Raw genomic sequence first — 20321 nt, 5'->3', positions numbered from 1 at the left:
CAATTTTCCAGACCTACATTTCAGATGCCTATCTTAGCTGAATTTAGGTGCAATTCTGTAACTGGCGCTGTCATGTGATTGACACACGATTGACAGTCGCTTTTTAGATGGCCACAGACATAGGCACTGGTTACAGAATCCAGCCCATAGTGACTAAGAGGGCTCAAAAAGCAATTCTTATACTTACAGTTTCATGCTGGAATAGAACTTTACAATAAATTGCCTTACCTATCCGGATCATCCTCTCCTGGCAACAGAGGTGGGAGTGGCAAGGGAGGAAGAGTTGAAGTCTTTAGATGTGGAATAGCAAGTGATACAGATCCCTGTGACTTCACTGCCAGCTGGACTGCTGGCTGAGAGTTTGCCTGAGAAAACACAGAAGTCTTTGAGTGGAAAGATGTCAAGGACGCAGCAACTGTGGTAGGTAGAGGCATGAATGTCAAGATTGGGGGTGGTGGTAAAGGGGGTGGCTGGTAAGGGGTAATAGAGGATGGGGGAAGAGGGGGTAATGGAGGAGTCCGTGGTGGAGGTGATGAAGTTGGGAGAGGGGGAAGCGGTGATGTAACTGGAGGTAATGGGGGGGGTTTCTCCTCTTTTTCTGTTACTGCTTCCTTTGGTGCGATAGGCTCCTCCTTCCCTGCCACAGGCTGAGAGTCTTTAGACACAGTGATGATCTTCTCACAGTTCTCTCCTGCCTTGACAGACTCCACAGCTGGTTTTGTTTCTGTGTTCATATTTATATGTGCCAATTCAGTATCTGATGATGATTTTTCAGCTTTTATTATTTTGGTTATTTTTTTGGGTTCTGTCCCTGAAACTTTAATGTCACTGGAGTTGCCCTCTTTTCTAAGCAGAACAAGAGGTGAGCCTTTAGATTCTTTCCCATCTGTTTTTCCAGCGGCAGCAGCTGCAGCACGCTCCTTCTTCTTCCTGCTGAGTTCAGCCCCGAGGCTGGAGTTTAATGGGAGTCTAACAGGTGATATACTGGAATGCCGACTGCGGGACCCAGAACGTTTTTTCTTGCTGTGGGAGGATGAGGATGATGATGTTTTTCTTGAATACATAGGACTCCTACTGCGGGACTTTGCTGATTTCCTATGAATGAGATCAGAAAAGGAAAAACACAATAAAGCAGAAATATTAGATTCTTAACAAATATTGACATAGAAAACAGAATATAAAATTTAATCAGTCATACATGTATTCGTTTTTTACATGAACATTTTATTTCACTGAACATACAATACTTTCAATATCCTATCCACCTATAAGGTTAAGCAGAGATCACGGCCTAGAGATTACAGCATTAACTAGGAGAAAAAAATGCAGCAAAATGAAGATTAGCATGTCTACAAAATGTAGAATTATTGAACAGTGATAAACTGATCTGCAAGTTAAGCACAAGAAAACCGGCTACACTACAAGTCCAAAAATCCAGACTGCTCGGGATGAGGCCAGTCTGAATTTTCCAGATTCTCAGGCAGCAGTTCTAAAATTCACTCTGCCTCTTCCTCCCCCAGGCAGTATCTATCTGTCTTCCTCTCTCACTCTGTGGCTTCCTCCCCCCCCAAACCCCTGAGCCAGCGTCTCTCTCTCTCTCTTTGGCTCCCCCCCCCCCCTAGCCAGCGTCTCTCTCTTTCTGTGCCTTCCTTCCGAGAATCGGCGTCTCTCTCTCTCTCTCTGTGGCTTCCTCCCGAGAGTCAGCGTCTCTCTCTCTCTCGGTGGCTTTCTCCCGAGAGTCAGCGTCTCTCTCTCTCTCTCTCTATGGCTTCCTCCCGAGAATCAGCGTCTCTCTCTCTCTCTCGGTGGCTTTCTCTCTCTCTCTCTTTCGGTGGCTTTCTCCCGAGAGTCAGCGTCTCTCTCTCAGTGGCTTTTTCCCGAGAGTCAGTCTCTCTCTCTCTATCTCTCTGGGTGGCTTTCTCCCAAGAGTCAGTGTCTCTCTCTCTCTCTCGGTGGCTTCCTCCCGAGAGTCAGCGTCTCTCTCTCAGTGGTTTCCTCCTGAGAGTCAGCATCTCTTTTGGTGGCTTCCTCCCGAGAGTCAGCATCTCTCTCGGTGGCTTCCTCCCGAGAGTCAGCATCTCTCTCGGTGGCTTCCTCCCAAGAGTCAGCATCTCTCTCGGTGGCTTCCTCCCAAGAGTCAGCATCTCTCTCGGTGGCTTCCTCCCGAGAGTCAGCATCTCTCTCGGTGGCTTCCTCCCGAGAGTCAGCATCTCTCTCGGTGGCTTCCTCCCGAGAGTCAGCATCTCTCTCGGTGGCTTCCTCCCGAGAGTCAGCATCTCTCTCGGTGGCTTCCTCCCGATAGTCAGCATCTCTCTCTCTCTCTCAGTGACTTCCTCCCGAGAGTCAGCGTCTCTCTCTCAGTGGCTTCCCCAAACCCCAGTGTCTGCCTCCCTCTTTCCTTGCTGTCCACTTTTCCTCTTTTTCATGCAGACTTTGGCTTCCTACATGCAGCTGTATAGACACTGGCACAGGACCATGTTTATGTGCTAATTGCTGCCAGGTTTGCTGGTCCCATTCCCTAGACGCAGAAGTCTACGTCATAATGAGTGTGACTCTCAAATCTAATGGCAATGTGCGCAGGAACATGATTCTGTGTCAGCCTCTTTACAGCTTCTCTGAGGTCAGCATGAAAAAGAGGGTAAGTGGAAGGGAAGGAGACAGACATTGACTTGGGGGGGGAGGGGGGTAGGAAGCCACACAGAGAGAGAGAGATAAAGAGAAAGAGAGAGACCCATGTTTATAGGAAATGGTTTGAGTTGGAGAATCCAGATTTCTCAGGTGGTCCAGATGTCTAATATTGGATTTTTAGACTTTTACTGTATTTTAGTACAATAAATTTTGATAATTAATATCATTCACAACTAGCAGTGCTCAGGTATTGTGCTCCCTTGCTGAAAAGGTTTGCTCTCAGCAGAAATACCCCTAGAGGAATTCTGTGCAACTGCACAAAGTAGAATTTCCACAGAATTGCACAGTTGCATGGAATTCCCTTTTCCCACAAAGAATCTCCTTCAGTGAATGTCAGCTTCATCAGGTCGCAATATCGGCAGCAAGACCCACATGCTGTCTGCCATTAACCCAAACGGTGATTGGGTACGTGAAACCTGATGTCAGTACGTCTGTTTGAGTGGGATACAAAAAGAAAAACGCCGCCACCATGTTCCTGCTTTAAGCCTGATAACACGGGACACGTTGTGCCGGCACAAAATAAGGTAAAAAGTTTAGCGGTATTAAACAAATAATAGTATACTAGTCTTTAAGCCCGTTACATTTACGGGTGCTAGAATAGATGTGTCTGTCTGTCTGTTTCTTTATCTCTCTCTCCTTGGAGCTGTCTGTGTCCTTCTGTCTTTCACCCCCCCCCCCCCACACCAAGCAAAGCTGTCTGTCCCCAGCACACCTCCCCCCAAAGCAGCCCCCTGTCCCTCTCCCTATCTCTCCATGGCCCCTTCTGTCTCCGCCCAGCACACCCCTCCCCCAAAGCAGCCCCCTTTCCCTGTCCCTATCCATGGCCCCCTTCTGTCTCCCCCAGCACACCCCTCCCCCCAAAGCAGCCCCCTTTCCCTTTCCTCCTGGCTCCCGGTATTGATTCCCTTCTTATCCTCCCAACATCCAGGCGTCTTCTGGCCTGCTCCTCTTCACCAAAGCAGCCTGCGATTGTGGTGGCCAGCTTTAGCGAACCTCGCAGGCTGATCTCCAACTCGGTAGCACGTTCCCTCTGACGCAATCCCGTGCGTCAGAGGGAGCGTGCTACTGAAGCTGGAGAGCGGCCTGCAAGGTTCTTTAAAGCCAGCCACGATCGCAGGCTGCTCTGAAGAGGAGGATCAGTGGCAGCAGCGGCGAGTGAGGGAGGGAGGTGACACGGCGACTCCTTCTTCTGCACGGAGGTGGAGAGCGGCTTGCGAGGTTCGCTACAGCGGCTGGCGAACCTCAGCAGGCCGCTTTGAAGAGGAGCGGGAGGGAGGAGTCGCTGGTGTCTTCTGCACAGTCACGCGCAGGCACCATGAGGACTGGCACAGAAGCACACCTCACGGCGCCACCACTCACGAATTTTCAAGAGCGTATGCGCCTCTAGCATTTTATTATTATTGATACCTATATTTTTGTATAAGCTAAAAGTTTACTAATATTTATTGAAATTGTATTACTTATAGGGGGAGTTCCTTGAAGCAGCCTTCAGGTGAAACATAGAGCTATGTCGGAAAATGTAACCCTTAACCGCATTGTGCATACCAACTAAGATAAGTACTCTCTGTTGGTGGTTCAAATTTGGTGTTATGCAAATTTCCCCTCTCTGCTTGCGGTGAAGGAGTAGGAGTGGGAAATAGGGTTGGTGCATGGCCTGGAACACTATGAAAATTACCTCTCCTTGCTCATGGTGAAGGAATAGGGCAGCAGTGTCCAACCTTTTGGCTTCCCTGGGCCACATGGGACGAAAAAAATCTGGGGCCGCACAAACACTAACACTAGCTGATGAGCAAAAAAAAAAAAAGGCTGAGCAGGTCCCAAATTTAATCATTAATATAGAAGATGTACGTATCTAATAATAAACCTTCATTAAAGGGTCACTGTGGAGAGGAATCCAAAAAAACAATAACGCTTACCCTGACTGAGTGATCCTCCACGTGCACCGCTGACAGTGGGAGCAGCCACAGGCTTCCACATCCCAACTCTAATGAACAGGGATGCCTGCTCCTGGTTTTCCCATTCACTTCTATTACAGTTACGGTGAGCCTCTTCAGAGCGTTGATGCTGCATCAGTTGTCAGCGGTGCAGGTGGAGGATCGTTCAGTCAGGGTAAACATTACTGCTTTTTTGGGCCTCCCACTTTGAGCTTAGGCTCCCTCAAAATGAACATCTCCCTGCTGTAGCTAGTAGAGATCCCCAAGCCTCACCAACTGATGGCTACCTCCTCCCCTCCAACTTCCCAACTTTTGCAGCTGGCAGCAATATTGCAAAGCTGCTGCCTTCCTTCCTCCCTGCCCTCCCCCCCCCACCTTGGCTTTCCTGCATGCATGAAAGCAGTGGCAGCTTGCCATTGGCTGCAAAGCTTGGAGATTTTGGGTTGCCAGACTGGAGGAAGATGTCTTCAGATGGCAGGGCTTGGAAATCCCCAATAGCTCAAGTATTTGACATTCCGTAAAGAAATCAAAACACTGCTGTTCAAAAAGCATATACAATCTACCTAACCTCCCTCACCCCATCCCCCAAGAAACCAAAACACTGCCGTCCAAAACATCTTCCGATGTTATTAAGTCTTTACTATCATTCTGTTATTAAGTCTCTATCCTCAAACTGTATTCTCTATTGTCATGTACCATCCTGGAAATGTCCAGTTCTCTTCTTATGTAATCCGCTTTGAACCGCAAGGTACAAGCGGAATAAAAATCACTAATGTAATGTAATGTAATTTGTAAATTGCACTCAGGTGGGAAGAAACTTTGGTGCCCATTCACTAATTTTGGGCTCCAGTCCCTCCCCCAAACAGCTGTATATGACTACGCCACTGACTACAAAAATAATTGTGATGCACATATCCCAAAGCTAACATATTCTAGTTAATAAATTCAAAATAAAACAATTTTTTCTACTTTGTCTGGATATTTTGTTTTTCCATCATCTTGGTCCCAGTTTCTCTTTCTGCTTTTTGTCTATCTTCAACTAATTCTCTTTCCAGTGGCTGCTGTTCATTTTTTCTCCTCTTGTTCCATTTCCTCCTTATACTTGTCTCCAACATATTGATTTTCCCTTTCAGCTTTAACTTTTTCTTTTCTTTTTTGCCTCTGTCCACTCAAATCTTGCTTTCTTTCTCACCCTTCTTCTTTTTAAATGTTCAGCTACCTCTCAATTCTCAATCTTCTCTGTCCTTAGCTCTCCCATTTCCCATCTCACTCCTTTCCCAGCCTCTTATTTCCTGCTATCTACTCCCCATTACCACATTTCTACTACGTACTCACTGCTCTCTCACACATCTTGTCATCATTTCTCTTTTGACCTTATTCACATGGTTCATCACTTTCAGAATCCCATTCCCTCTCTCTACTGGTCAGGCTATAACTCCCTGTCCCTTTCTTTCCTTCCCTTTTCTTATCCCAGCTCTCTTCCCTCCTGCCCTCCTATGGGTCCATCTCTCTTCCTTATCCCCATGGTCCAACATTTTGCTCCCTCTCTTTTCTGTTTTTCTTCTTCCCTCCCCCTTGATGCTGAACAATGAAATGAAGGGAAAAAAGAGAGATGCTGCATCTCTCTGCCTTCCATACACAGGTCTAAAATTTATCACTACCTCCCTTCCATCCCCAGATCCATCTTCTCTCCCCCAGGTCTACCATTTCTCCCTTTCTCTTCCCAACAGTTCTCCATACCATCCCTGGAACAACTTCTCTCCCTTGAGACCAATGCCCACCATATCTCTGTCTGTCCTCTGTTTCTTGCCCCATAAGCTCACTCCCCTGCCCAATCTAGCACTTCTTTTAATACCCTCCCCCCTCTGTACTTTAAAAAAAAAAAAAAAAAAGAGACCTTCACCAAAACCCCTCCTCAATATCTGAAGACCCTGAGAACCAAATGAAAACAAAAATACTGAGCTCCCCACCCCCACCCTACCCACTCCCAATCAACAATTTACTGGAAATATCCCACCACATGGTGGCCAATCCCCGCTCCCCACCAACTTTAAATACAACCTACCGGTATGAAAGTAAAAACTAACATCCAGCCATCCACTCCGCTACACTCAATAATCACAAAACACCACACGATCTCAACTCAAACACGCATCAGGCAAATAGAAGCAAATCCCTGAAGTTAGTTCCAGAACAGGAGTAACAGCCAAAAAGGTCCTGTAAAGCTGTCCATCAAGCTGGCCCCCTTCTGATGGTCTGTGCTCCGAGGCCGGACGTGCAAGCCAGCCACTGTGGTTCAAAAGATAGAAATCTCAAAGGCCACCATCCGCCGACGATTCCTGGACCCCAAAGTTCATGTCCAGAAAAATCTGGATCGCATCCTCCATGAAATGCACTGTTTTCAAAGTTCCTTTCAGATTAAATAATAGTGCGAATGGGTGGTGCCAGCAATAGCGAATCGCCGTTTTTCGCAAGTACTTCAAGACTGGTTTTAAGTCCACTCTCCGCCTTAAAGTGACCGACGCCAAGCCAGTCATAATTTTTCTACTGAAGAGGCGATTGCACCCGAGCTTTAGCCATGACAGCCTCCTTGACTTTAAAGTTTTGAAAACAGGCTATTATATCGCGCGCGGCCTGTTAGCGTGTGGCGCTTGCAAGGCTCTATGAGCACTTTCTAGATGGATATCTTCAGGCAGCATGGTCGAGGCCTCATCAGATATTAAGTAGCAAACTCGTGCTCCGAGGTTGTAAAGTGTGCGTGCCGGCTTCCCTTCTCTTCTCTCCCCCCCCCCCCCCCGGACATAACTTCCGGTTTCGGAGGGAAGAGAAGGGAAGCTGGCACGCACACTTTAGAGCCTCGGAGCACGAGTTTGCTATGGGCTAAAGTGAGAATCTCCAAGCCGGTGAGTTTTTTTTGTGTTTTTTTTTTAAGTTGAGCAGCAGCTGGATTCACCATCGGATGACAGCTGGGCGGTCATCTAAATTAGCTGGGCGGAGCGTCCGGCTAAAAGGCCCTAGGGAGAACACTGTATATTTATCTATCTATTTGGTAGTTGCACTTTAAATTTAAAGACCAATGACGATTTGAGGTGTGCACAGTCTGCGGGTATCAGAACTATACTACACGCAGCAACACCACTGAGGTCTTAAAAAATACTTGTTTGAGATGTTCTTATGAAAAATGACTATTTGAGGTATCTTTTATATGAATAAGCTGATAGTTGTTTAACCTCAAAACAATCTGTTGAAAAAGTTTATGCCTATATATTCCTGTGCCATTAACCCAGAAATCTCTTCACGACAGAGGAATAGATTATGGGATAGCGGCTGGAAGAACGTGGGAATAACTGCCAAAGCCATGACCCACTGAAGCAAGCCTTACTTAGAGAGAGTACAGGGACAGGGAGGAAGGAAGGAAAGATGCTGGCACGGGGGAGGGGAAGGAAAGATGCTGGCAGAGGGAGAGGGAGACATGCATGCTGAGGGAAGAGGGTGAAATGTTGCACATAATAATGGAAGGACGGAAAGGAGAGAGGGTGCATGGAGGGGACAGAGGTTTGATCCAGGGCACAAGGCAGGGGGAGAGAGAGATTGTAGACAGCAAAAAAGAAACAAATATTGTATATGGCGGTGGAAGGGAGAGCTTGCTGCATAGGGGGAGGGAGGCAAGGGAGGGACAGAGAGATATATTGGACTTGGGGGTGGATAAGAGGGAGAGAGAGATACACAGGAGGTGGAGGGGAAGAAGGATGGAAATATTGGATCCAGGAGCAGAATAAAGTGATGGAGAGATGTCTGGCAATGGGAGTGAGGGAAGAGAGTGGAAGAAATGCTAGACCATGGGGGAGAGTGCAGGAAGGAAGAGAGAAGAGGGAGATTTCAGGCTATAAGGGTGGGGAAGGAAGGAAGAGGGAGCAGATGCTGGGCTATAAGGGTGGAGGGAAGGAAGATTGAGAATAGTAGAACCCTGAGGGGGAGGAGAAGATGGTAAGGAGACAGATGAGAGGATAGATATTACAGAGTAAAAACATGGTAATGGATGATGATGAAAGGGAATGGAGGGCTGAGGAAGGAATGAGATGGAGAATGGGAAAGAAGATGGAAATTTGACAGGTAGCTGAAAATGAAAGAGAGAAAGGGTAAGAGAGGAAGGTATAGTGAGGGAATAGACAGGAGAGGAGAAAAGACAAATGGAGGACAGCAGCATGAAGGAGAATTAGAAACTGGAACCAGCATGATGAAAAAATAAATCGTTCAGACAAAGGTAAAAGAAAACCGTTTTATTTAAAATGTTTTAAATCAGTGTTCTTCAACCTTTTTACACCTATGGACCGGCGGAAATAAAATAATTCTTTTGTGGACCGGCAACTACTAAGACTGACATTAAAAAACTCTGTTTCAGCCCCATCTCAGCAAGCTCAGTCCCCACAAACCATCTGATCCCATCCACACAAGTCTCAGTTATGATTTTATATTGAATGTATTTTATTAAAGTATTAAAAGAAACAATATTCTGTACAATTGTCATTTTATAAATACAAATAATACAGAGCAAGGATCAACAAAGCCCTGTCTCACCTCCCCTTCACATATATCCCCTCTACTATCAAGAAAACTGAATAAGCTAAATTATTACAGAACTAGTCTTTAAGCCCGTTACATTTACGGGTGCTAGAATAGATGTGTCTGTCTGTTTCTTTATCTCTCTCTCCTTGGCGCTGTCTGTGTCCTTCTGTCTTTCACCCCCCCCCACCAAGCAAAGCTGTCTGCCCCCAGCACACACCTCCCCCCCCCAAAGCAGCCCCCTTTCCCTCTCCCTGTCTCTTCATGGCCCTCTTCTGTCTCTCCCAAGCACACCTCCCCCCCAAAGCAGCCCCCTTTCCCTCTCCCTGTCTCTCCATGGCCCCTTCTGTCTTCCCCCAGAGCACAGCTGTCTGTCCCAAGCACACCTCCCCCCCAAAGCAGCCCCCTTTCCCTCTCCCTGTCTCTCCATGGCCCCTTCTGTCTTCCCCCCAGAGCACCTCCCCCCCAAATCAGCCCCCTTTCACGCTCCCTATCTCTCCATGGCCCCTTCTGTCTCCCCCCAGCACACCCCTCCCCCCAAAGCAGCCCCCTTTCCCTTTCCCTCTCCCCCTGGCCCCCGGTATTGATCCGCTTCTTACCCTCCCTCCATCCCGGCGTCTTCTGGCCTGCTCCTCTTCAAAGCAGCCTGCGATTGTGGTGGCCGGCTTTAGCTAACCTCGCAAGCCGCTCTCCAATTCGGTAGCACGTTCCCTCTGACGCGATCCCGTGCATCAGAGGGAACATGCCACTGAGGTTGGAGAGCAGCCTTCGAGGTTCTTTAAAGCCGGCCACAATTGCAGGCTGCTCTGAAGAGGAGGATCAGCAGCAGCAGCGAATGAGGGCATGACAGGCTGCTATGAAGAGGAGGATCAACGGCGGCAGCGGCAAGTGAGGGCGGGAGGTGTGTTCCCTGCCGAGGACGCGGGCAGGGAGAGAGCTTGCCTGGCTTCCAAATGGTGAGTGAGGGCGAAAGGAGGGGAATGGCTAGAATGTTCCCTGCCGCCGGTTTCTAAAATGAAACATGGCCACGGATCACACACCACAGCGGCAGGGAACACGAAACCCTAAATGTGCATGCGCGCTTAGGGTTTTATTATATAGGATGCTACACAGAAATAGCATGCTAACAGATTACCGCAGTCATACATGACAGGAACAGAGTCAAAGGAATGCAACTAGGGCAACTGCCCCCTGGTGAGAGAGAACCCTAAGCCAGCTGTAAGCTAAATAAGCACTGCCTGGGCTTTGCAGTCCCCAGTTATGCCTAACACCAGGTCTCGCAAGATATATATTTCAAATCTGATATATTCTAAACACAAAATAGAAATAAAATTATTTTTTCTACCTTTTGTTGTCTCTGGTTTCTGCTTTCATCTTCTTTACACTCTCTTCCTTCCAGCGTCTGCCCTCTCTGTCTCTTCAATCCAGCATCTGCCCCTTCCATCCACTCACTGTATGCCCTCTCCCCCTTCCATATGGTATCTGTCTTCTTTCTATGCCCCTCTCCCCTTACCATCCAGCCTGCATCCCCTCTCTCCTTTTACATGATTCATTCCAGCTTCACTGCTCTCTTCATTTTTATCTCTTCTACACCAGATCAAGTTTCAAGTTTATTAATTTTTAATATACCAACCATCAACAGGTATCTAACCGGTTTACAATAAAATGTTAAAATAGAGATAAAAGATTATACTTATAAAAGAAGAGTTTAATAAAAGTGTACATTAAGGACATGGACGAGACAAACTTGAAGTGATGATAAGGGGGCGGGGGGGTAAAGTTACATAATTAGAAGAGAAAGAGAAAAGAATACAGAGAAAAAAAAAAGGAGTTGAAAGGAAATGGAGGGAGAGGATAAAACATTGGGGATGGGATCGCTTCATAAAAGCGGTTGGTCAAGTGAGAGAGTAATAATTCAAGAGCAGTTGAAAGCATCTTAATAGAAAGGTCTTTAAGCTAGTCTTAAATTTATCAATTTGTTTTTCATGTCGGAGTTGAGATGGTAAGGCATTCCATAGTGTTGGGGCAACTACTGAAAAATTTGATTTCCTAGTATAGAAAAAATCCTTTATAGAGGGAATAAAAAGTAAGTTCTGTTCAGCTGATCTAAGCGTCCGTGAAGGGCGCAGTGGAATGAGGAGCTTATCAAGGAAGGAAGGTTGGTGAGAGAGTTTAATTTTAAAGGTCAACATGATGGTTTTATAAGTAACGCGATGTGTGATGGGAAGCCAATGCGCTTCTTTCAAGAGAGGGGTGACGTGATCACATTTCCCTAATTTGTAAATGAGTTTTATTGCCGTGTTTTGGATTAACTGTAAACGTTGGATTTCTTTTTGGGGAATTCCGTTATATATAGAGTTGCAATAGTCAAGGTGGGAGATAACTAAGGAATGAACCAAGCTTGTGATTGCATCCGTATCAAGAATAGAAGTAAGAGAACGAATAAGGCGAAGCTTGTAAAACCATGTTTTTACCACAGAGCTGATTTGGTCGTGGAATGTGAGGTCTTTATCTATAATTACTCCCAGTAATTTTATTTTTGTTTCGATTTTTATGGGGAAAGTTTTGATGAAAATCTTTCCTATTAATGTCTCATTATTTTTGGTTGGAAATAATAGGCCGAGTGATTTATTGATATTAAGAGAAAGTTTGTTTGTGTGGAGCCAGTCACTTATTTTATCTAGTTTATTGTTAATTTCTTGTATTTCTGAAGTATTAGAGGTATTAATGGGATAAAGTAGTTGAATATCGTCCGCATAAGCAAAGATTGTGAAAACAATTGACTGGGCCAGAGTAAGGAGAGGTGACATAAAGATGTTGAATATTAAGGGGGATAGAATAGAACCCTGTGGAACACCATAAGTTTGTGCTATAGGTGGGGAGGTTTCCTCTTTTGAGTGAACTTTAAAACTGTGTTCGTTAAAATATGAGGTGAACCATAAGAGAGCTGATCCTGTGAGGCCGCAGTCTTTGAGTCGGCCGATGAGAAGAGAGTGGTCAACGGTGTCAAATGCTGCGGACAGATCTAGAGAGATAAGAACAGATTTCTGGTGATCAAGAAAATAATATATAGTTGAGATAAGACCTAGCAATGATAATTCGGTGGAGTAGGAGGAGCGAAAACCCGTTTGGTGTGGATGGAGGGCATGAGTTTTGTCAATAAATTCTGCAAGTTGGTTATGGATGATTTTCTCTGTCAATTTTGATATTAGAGGGAGATTAGCGATTGGACAGAAGTTCGCTGGCAAGGTGGGGTCTGAGTTATGATTTTTTAATTTTGGAAAAACAAGAGCTGATTTCCAAACTTTAGGGACGAGATTGTCAGAGAGGCATTTAGATACCATTTCCAGGAGGAATGGTCCAAAAAAAAGAGAAAAATTTTTTAAGAAGAGAAGGAGGAATACTCTCTGTAGGATTATCAGGTGTGTTTAAAGATTGTAGGATTTGGAGAAGATTTGCTAGAGAAGGGGGTTTAAAGTTAGAACAGGTGCTGAATGATAGATGAGTAATATCGTCGGAGGTGTTTGGAAGTAAGGCAGAGATCCAAGGGGTCCAAGATGAGATCTGATATCCTTGATTTTCGTATCGAAAAAGAGTGCAAGTTCTGTAGCGGATGGCTGTGTTAGTAGAGGTGGAGGTTTCTTATTTGAGTAGGGAGATAGAGATTGAACTATACTGAAAAGAGCAGAGGAGTTACGGGTTGTGGTGATGTATTTAGAATAATATTCTTTTTTAGTCTGTTGGATAGCGGTTTTGTAATGAGTGGTTTTTTCCTTAAATAGGATAAGAAAATTATTTGAATGAGTTTTGCGCCATTTGTGTTCGATGGAGCGGAGTTGTCGGTGAAGGAGAATAAGTTTGTCGTTGTACCAGGGTTTTTTTTTAGATTCTAATTTTGGAGATTTTTTTCCTGAGGAGGAGCAAGAAGGTCCATTAAGGATTTTGTTGAGGTATCCCAAAGGGAGAATTGTTCTTCAATTGGGAGGGTAGTGAGACCTTGTAATTTTAGTTTGAAGGAGTTCTGAATGGCTGAAAGTGTTATTTTATTAGTATTTCTAGAGATATAGGTATTCTGTTGAGAAGAAAATGATTGAGAAAGAGAATTTAATTGGCAATTAATAAGAACGTGATCAGACCAGGGGAGAGAATGAAATTGAAAGTTTTGAAGAGGTGACTAATGGAAGTCGGGCTAAAAATCATGTCAATGGTATTTCCGGCAGAATGGGTGGGCATGGAGAAGACAGGGGTTAGAGATAGATCAGAAATTAGGGTCAAAAATTCTGCTGTATTGTGGTGATTGGGAAGGTTAAAGTGTATATTGAAATCTCCAAGAATAATAGAATTAGGATAGGAGATGTTAAAGAGTAGAAATAAGAGTGGTTAGCGAGACTTTAGTAACAGGCGGGGGAAATAAATCAGCAGGAAATTAAGAGGTGAAGAATTTTTTTTTTTAAATAGAAAATTGGAGTAAGAAGTAAAAGAGCTGAACTGAAGAGGAATAGTAGTATGATATATCTAGCATCTTTGTCCCTCTCTACCGACCCCCTCCCCAGCTTCAATCTCTCTACTTTCTCATTCCTGTCTCTCCCCTTGCCCTCATCTGATCTCTCCATTCCACCCTGACCCCTTCCCCTCCTCTAATCTCCCTGCCAGCTGTTTACTTCTTTTTCCTTCTCCCTTTATTTTCCTTTGTCCAGCAGCAGCTTTCTCTCCCCCCCCCCCCAGCAGCTCTCGGTACTTGCCAGCGCAGCGATTCACTAAAGCAGCTTGGGTCCTTTGATGGGTCGCGCCACCTCTGAGGAAAGAGGAATTTGCATCCATCACAGGCGGGCCGTGGCTCAGCAAAAGCCCCAAGGCTGCCGAAGTGAATCGCTGCGCTGGCAAGTACCGAGAGCTGCTGGGAGGGGAGAAAGCCACTGTCGGAGGCTCCCCATTACGTCAGCACTGCGCGAACCGGCAGGAAATTTCAGCTTGTCGATCTCACCGGCCCTGCGCGGATCGGCAGGAATTTTCTGCGGACTGGTGGTTGAAGAACACTGTTTTAAATTGAATATGGATAATTAGCAAAAATATTGTTTAAGTTTTGACAAAACCTTGCAGAATTTTCTAATTTTGTGCACAGAATTTCACATTTTTAATGCAGAATTCTGCCAGGAGTACAGAAAGCGACTTTACATAATGCTTTTTAAGGTAGTAAAAGTTTATATTTCTTTTGCATTTATAATATACATATTTCATACAAATGAAATACAAATGCTGGAGTACCTGAATAAATTCATGTAACCGATGAGCAGCACCCTCTCCTCCTTACCTTGATTTAGATGGTTGACCGGAGGGATGCCTACTACTTCCTCCAGCCAGCTGGCCCACCTCTTCAAAATGGGCCTTCCCCTCCCTAGTGTATCCTGGGTTGCACCAGAGAGGGGCCTGACGCTCTGATTGGCCCGGGTGCCTAATGCCCCTACCCATAGGAGGGGCCTTAAACAACCTGGGCCATTCAGAGCCTCAGGATGCACCAGGAAGGGTAAGACCCATTTTGAAGAAGCGGACCAGCAGGCCAGTGGGAGTAGGTATACCCCCAGTCAGCTGTATAAATCAAGATAAGGGGGAAAGGATGCTGTCGTCTGAGGAACATATTTGGGGGGGGGGTTGTGCAGCAGCGGGAGAGAATGGGTATCTCTACTGCTGCTGGGGGGGTTGCTTGGCAGTGGGCATCTCTCCCGCTGCAGGGTTCACTTGACGGCGGGAGAGTAGACATCTCTTCCGCTGGGGGGGGGTTGCTTTGCGGCAGGAAAGAATGTGCATCTCTTCCGCTGCTGGTGGAGGGGGTGTTGGTTGGAAGCAAAAGAGAGTGGACATCTCTCCCCCTGTTGTGTTTTTTTTCTTTTTGCGTTTATTCTGCACATGTGCCCATCGCTATCACCAGCGATGGGCACATGCAAATTTACGATAGCAGCCAGTTGTTTTTAAACATATTTTTTTGAGAGTTTAAGCCTCAGCGAGAAAACTAAGTAGAGTGGTGGCACTAACATTTTAACAAATTTTTTGTGACCCTGTCCTGACTTCAAAACAAACTTTAGATAATGTCAAGGGGGTTCCCGTTCCAGGAACACCCGTAAATTTCGAAAAACCACAAATGCGGTTTAAGGGGCTGATCGAAGGCAGGAGAGGGCAGCTGGGGCACAGGCAGGTGCTGAAAATCATTTGTGATATTTTCCAACCGCCTCTTCCTGATACTAAAGTTATGCTACACCAATCAGGAGCTTTGACACAAGCAGCTCCTGACTGGTGTAACGATGACTTTAGTACCAGGAAGTGGCGGTCGGAAAATATCACGAATTACTGAGTCTGTGATTCGCGAATCGCGAATTCACGGGGGTTTACTATATAAGCAACTCTCCTGAGCTTAATAAGGTCAAAGCATTTAAAAACAGAAAGCACTGATGCATTCACAAGTGTTTACAGTTTAAATGAATCTCCCGCCCTATTAGGAGTCAGCTGCCTTCTCCCTAAAATTGTTGGGGGGTTAGTGTATTTTTGTGATTTTACTAACATTTGTGCCTTTATATAAATTTATGTATGTTTTATATTGTAACTGCCTAGGCTGCAGGTGGAATCTAAGAGAGCAAATCAATACCATGCATCTGGAAGCACATTTTACATGATTCTAAGAACACAAGGACAAGGCACTTTTTTCAGCTCCTCCTAATAAAGATGCACTACATTTTTTTCTCACTATAGTATTCTGGTTTATTGTCCATTGCTCTTTCCTCCCACTCTAAATAGTCTTTGAAAGATATTTTGGACTAGTTCAATACTTCTGCTCTTTAGATGAAAAGTAGTTATTCCTAGTTCTGATTAACTACAGTGCCTTACAAGTTGGGACAATGGACAAGGCTGAGCTGTAGTCCAGAAAAGGCAAGAAGAATCAGGAAGACCAGCAAAAATACTATTTTAAAGAGTTTAAGAAAGAAACAATGGAATAGATGATATACAAAGAAATTCTGAAATACTATAGAATTAACAAAAGCTAAAAGATAATTGAAATCCTATGTGAAAAAAGTTACTATTAAAAAGAAAATAATTAGAAATAGACAAGCAGAAAATGTAAAATACATTATAAACCAGGATACCACTAAAAGGAAATTGATTATCCAGTAATAATGCTCTCCTACACAATTGCCATTTTATTACTAGAATGCATCTCTACTGGGATTTAAATTCACCACTATATCTTCATATAGTCTTACCTTTCATCCACTGATCTTTTTCCCTAAGCTCTTGCTGTGACAGATGAATGAATGAATTTTCCAAGCCTTGGCCAAACACTTTAGGCAAGGTACAAATGTGCACTAAGTTTGACAATATTTCTTTTCAAAGTTTAGTTGAGTGAAAAAAGAAACATATCTATAACCCTGCAAAATGAGAATGCTTTTGTCTAATCCTAGCTGGAGTCTCAATTTAAAAATACCAATTACTATAAAACGTCAAACACTAGATTAGACTAATTACAGTACAAAAAAAGACGACCAAGTTCTCAAACAGAACTGCAGCGCCCTTTCCCTGAACAGTGAAGCAAGCCAGAAACTCTAGCAAAGTAAAAGTGCCATTAGCTCAATACACTAACAGCTCAATACTAGGCCTCCCACCTTCTTGAAAGAAAAGTGCACATAAACCGGCTCCCAAAATAAGAGTAAAGAGCCAGCTGTGGCCACGGCTTCTATATGCACGGTGTTTAGGACAAGAAGTAGCACATGGTGGGCCTCGAATAGGAAATCGAATCGAGCTCCAGTGGCCCAAATAACTAACTATCCATCCCAGCCTACCATTGAAATAAACAGTCAGGGTAAAACAGACGATCAAGTAGAAAAGACTGAAGGAACTTAGGATACAAGAATATTTAAATAAAAATCTCTAGCAGGATTGAGGCCTACCTGGTGCCGGGGCTACGGCTGATGGAGCGTTTAGGCAGGAAGGGGCTGCTGGATCGCCGGCGCACATATGGGCTAGGGGAACGGCCACTGTACGAGCCACTGCCTCCCCTCTCATAGCTAGAGGAGCGACGGCGACCACCGCCGTACGGGCTGGCAGACCTTTGGCGGCGTCCCCCTCCTCCATACGGGCTGCACTGGTACGAGGGGGGCTCCCGGTAGCCAGGGCTGGCGACAGGTCCATAACTGCTTGAAGTGTGCGAGCGGGGCGGGCTGGCATCATAGTCCGCACCGGCCGAAACTTCAGAGGGGCTGCCATCGGCTCGGGGGCTCTGGGCGCGTTTGCGTCGGGGGCTGCGGCCCTTGCGTTTGGGGCTATCAATGGCCTTGTACTTCTTGGTGGTGGTGGTCTCCCGCTTACGACGGCTCTTGCCGCGTTCCTTGTGTGCAGTCTTGGCGTCGCCGTGATCCTTGCGGCTCTTGTCCCGGGAGGATTTGGTAGTGCGACCGTCCTTAGCCTTCCCTCCATAGTCATCGCGTTCCTCACTCACTTTCTTAGAGGAGGATGTGGCCGGCGACGGCCGCTCCGGGCTCTTGTCGGGACCCTTACGCTTATGGTGGCGGTGTCTGTGGCGCTCAGGGCCTCGGCGTTCATCGGGCTCCCGCCGCAGGGCCGCGTCGTCCGAGAATGTATCGGAATCGGAGCTGATATCGTCGTACTCAACGAGCGGTTTCAGGGAGCTGAGCGGGAGCGAAGGTGGCGGCAGCGGTTCAGGAACGGCCTGTGCCTCTCCCCGTGGGTGCCGCGACTTATGGCGTTTGTGTTTGGAGCTTAGCCGGTGTCTCTCCTTGCTGTTCCAGCTGCCGCTCTGCTGCTGCACTGAAGAAGCCGGGCCTCCCCCATCCTTCTTGCTGCCATGCCTCTCCGGGTTGGGCATTCCTTTACTGTCCTTGGGAATGGGGGGGGAGGGGAGGCCCCTCAGGGGGGAAATACTTAAACTACCCCAAAACAAAACTCACTTAAAGAAACCAAACACGGAGTAAAAAGCCCTTGAAAGGGCCCCCTCCTCCTCCTCCCAATCCCGTCCCCTGAGGGAAAGGGCCTGCGGTGCGCCTCAGGCCGGGGCAAAAGCCAGATCCATACACCGGAACGAGAAGGGAGGGTGTGCGTGTGCCTCCCCTCCCCAGGATTGAGGGAGGGGAAGGCCGGGTCGAGCCGTACGGCTTCCCCAGCCCCTCTCTGAAGAGTACCGAAAAAAACTTAAGGGAGGGTGATTCTTTGCTTTTAATGGTTACTGGGGCTTAAGGGGGGCCGGTATGTATCGACGGGGCTCTTCCCCTCACTCTGTCTCTCACGGGCACGCGCTCCCAGCAGCGCGAGAATCACCGCCACCACCACTGCTCGCGCGACTTGGGCGGGAAAGGCCCGCGAGAAACTGCCATCTCGCGCGACCTGCTCAAAGCTCGCGATAACTGAAACCGGACATTACCCCACCCCCTCATTTTAACGGCTTCTTAAAACTATGTTTCTTTTTTTTCTCTCTCTTCTTTCGTAATTCGTTTTGAATCATCAGTAGAAGGCATTGATTTTTATTTATTTATTTATTAATTAGCACAAGGTGACATAGGCTTCGTTTTATCAAGATGCCTACAGGGATTTGTAGTTCTGGCCTTTCTTTTTAAACAACGGGAAGACTACATCTCCCTCCATGCACACTCACCATCAAATACTTCACCAGCAACTGGCGCTTTCAAGTGACCTACTTCCTTGCAAAAGTTCTTAGATGTACGATGCCTTTTTTCATCCCTTGCTCATAGATTGTAGAAGTTCTATTTCAGTGGAAACGTACGTAATTGAACTTCTTCTAGTATAATGTCTAACACTAATAGTAGCCAAAGGTCATCCTCCTGAAAGTAGGATTCAAACCCAGATGATGTTTCTTGTGTCTTTAAATAAGCCATATACTCTTTCTTGGATCAAATAGTATTTTTCATTTTGTCCCTGCAATATACCAAACTGCCAGCACATTTCCCAGGACCACCAACAGTCACATGGGAAAAACATTCAGCATAAAAGAGTCATTCACATGCTCATCTAATTATGGTATATATCATTCAATGCAAAAAATGTAAAGGAAACGAGTCCTGACTAATGGGATGTATCAAAGCGATCCCTAGAATCTAGAACAGGACAGAACAGCCTGCCTTTAACGCTGAGGACCCAAAAGTGGAGTTCTTTTATGGTGCTACATACTCTATAAAACTTGGTAAATGTATGAAGTGTGGATGTAGCAGCTCTTTAAATCTCAGGTGGGATCATCCAGGCCTCTGCCCATGAAGAAGCTACACCTTGTGGAATATGCTGTCATGTATGCTGATGAAATTGCCTTTCAGATCCATCTGGAAATAGATGCATTAGATGCTAGCTTGTCCCATCTGGTTATACTGGTTAGGACAAAAAGATGATCAGAAAACCAAAAGTCATTAATCACATTGAAATAACAGAGGAGAACTCGCATCCAGTAATTTCAATACTTTGTCTTATTTCTTTGAACCCGTGGACTGGAATAAGGGCAGTCGCTCCTCTTGGTTGACATGTGGAGGAGGAGGAGGACAAGGATGCAGAGAACGTCAAGACAGAGGAAACCATCGAAGAAGAGGTCTGGGAGCTGGAAAAGTTCATAGAGGAGGCATACAGGGAGACCGTGGAAAATGATCAGCAACAGTGGAACTGCCAGGACACATCTACAGAAAATGAGGACCATCAGCAGGACAACACAGCAGCGGGATCTGGAGGCATTGGATGGGACCTACAAGAAAACAAGTCCGGTGCAAGCCAACGCCAAGATGAGGGAAGATGCGTGTGCACGGAGGACACGGACCTACAGCTGGAGAGATGGACATACACCAGGGACACAGACCTGCGGCTGGAGAAGCAAGAGAAGATAGAGGGGATAGCAATCGTCTTAGGTGACTCCATTATCAGACAAGTTGACAGCCACATAGCGAGAGGAAGACAGGATCGACTGGTGACCTGCCTACCGGGAGCCAAGGTAGAAGACATAATGAGCCGCATTGACAGGATCATCGACAGCGTGGAAGAAGAAGATATGGCAGTGGTGATCCATGTGGGGGACGAACAACTTGAGCAACAGGAACTACAACAGAGAAATACTGAAGGAATGAAAGGTCACTTTGGGAAGCC

At 46.0% G+C, this 20321-nt stretch overlaps 1 protein-coding gene across 14 annotated transcripts in view; it reads right to left on the bottom strand.

Moving 5' to 3' along the window:
* Window positions 1-18564, bottom strand: part of CDK12 (cyclin dependent kinase 12) — a 266008-nt gene extending 247444 nt beyond the window's left edge. For 8 of the 14 annotated variants that reach the window (XR_004536806.1, XR_004536805.1, XM_033918527.1 and 5 more), the window contains exons 1-2: window positions 17120-18560; window positions 229-1095 (exon numbers count right to left, since the gene is read on the bottom strand). Coding sequence is in view for 12 of the 14 variants with exons in the window: in XM_033918527.1 (XP_033774418.1) it covers window positions 229-1095; window positions 17120-18054 (1802 nt within the window). In the remaining 2 variants the exon portion in view is untranslated. Of the gene's footprint in view, window positions 1-228; window positions 1096-17119 lie in introns of all 14 variants that reach the window. The other 6 variants (XM_033918517.1, XM_033918518.1, XM_033918519.1 and 3 more) reach the window with 3 other exon arrangements.
* Window positions 18565-20321: the final 1757 nt, after the last annotated feature.

Source organism: Geotrypetes seraphini, chromosome 13 (genome assembly GCF_902459505.1).
Source record: "Geotrypetes seraphini chromosome 13, aGeoSer1.1, whole genome shotgun sequence".
In the NCBI taxonomy this organism is placed as follows: Eukaryota; Metazoa; Chordata; class Amphibia; order Gymnophiona; family Dermophiidae; genus Geotrypetes; species Geotrypetes seraphini.
Note: the sequence above shows the minus strand (reverse complement) of the source record. Positions and strands in the feature narration are given on the sequence as shown.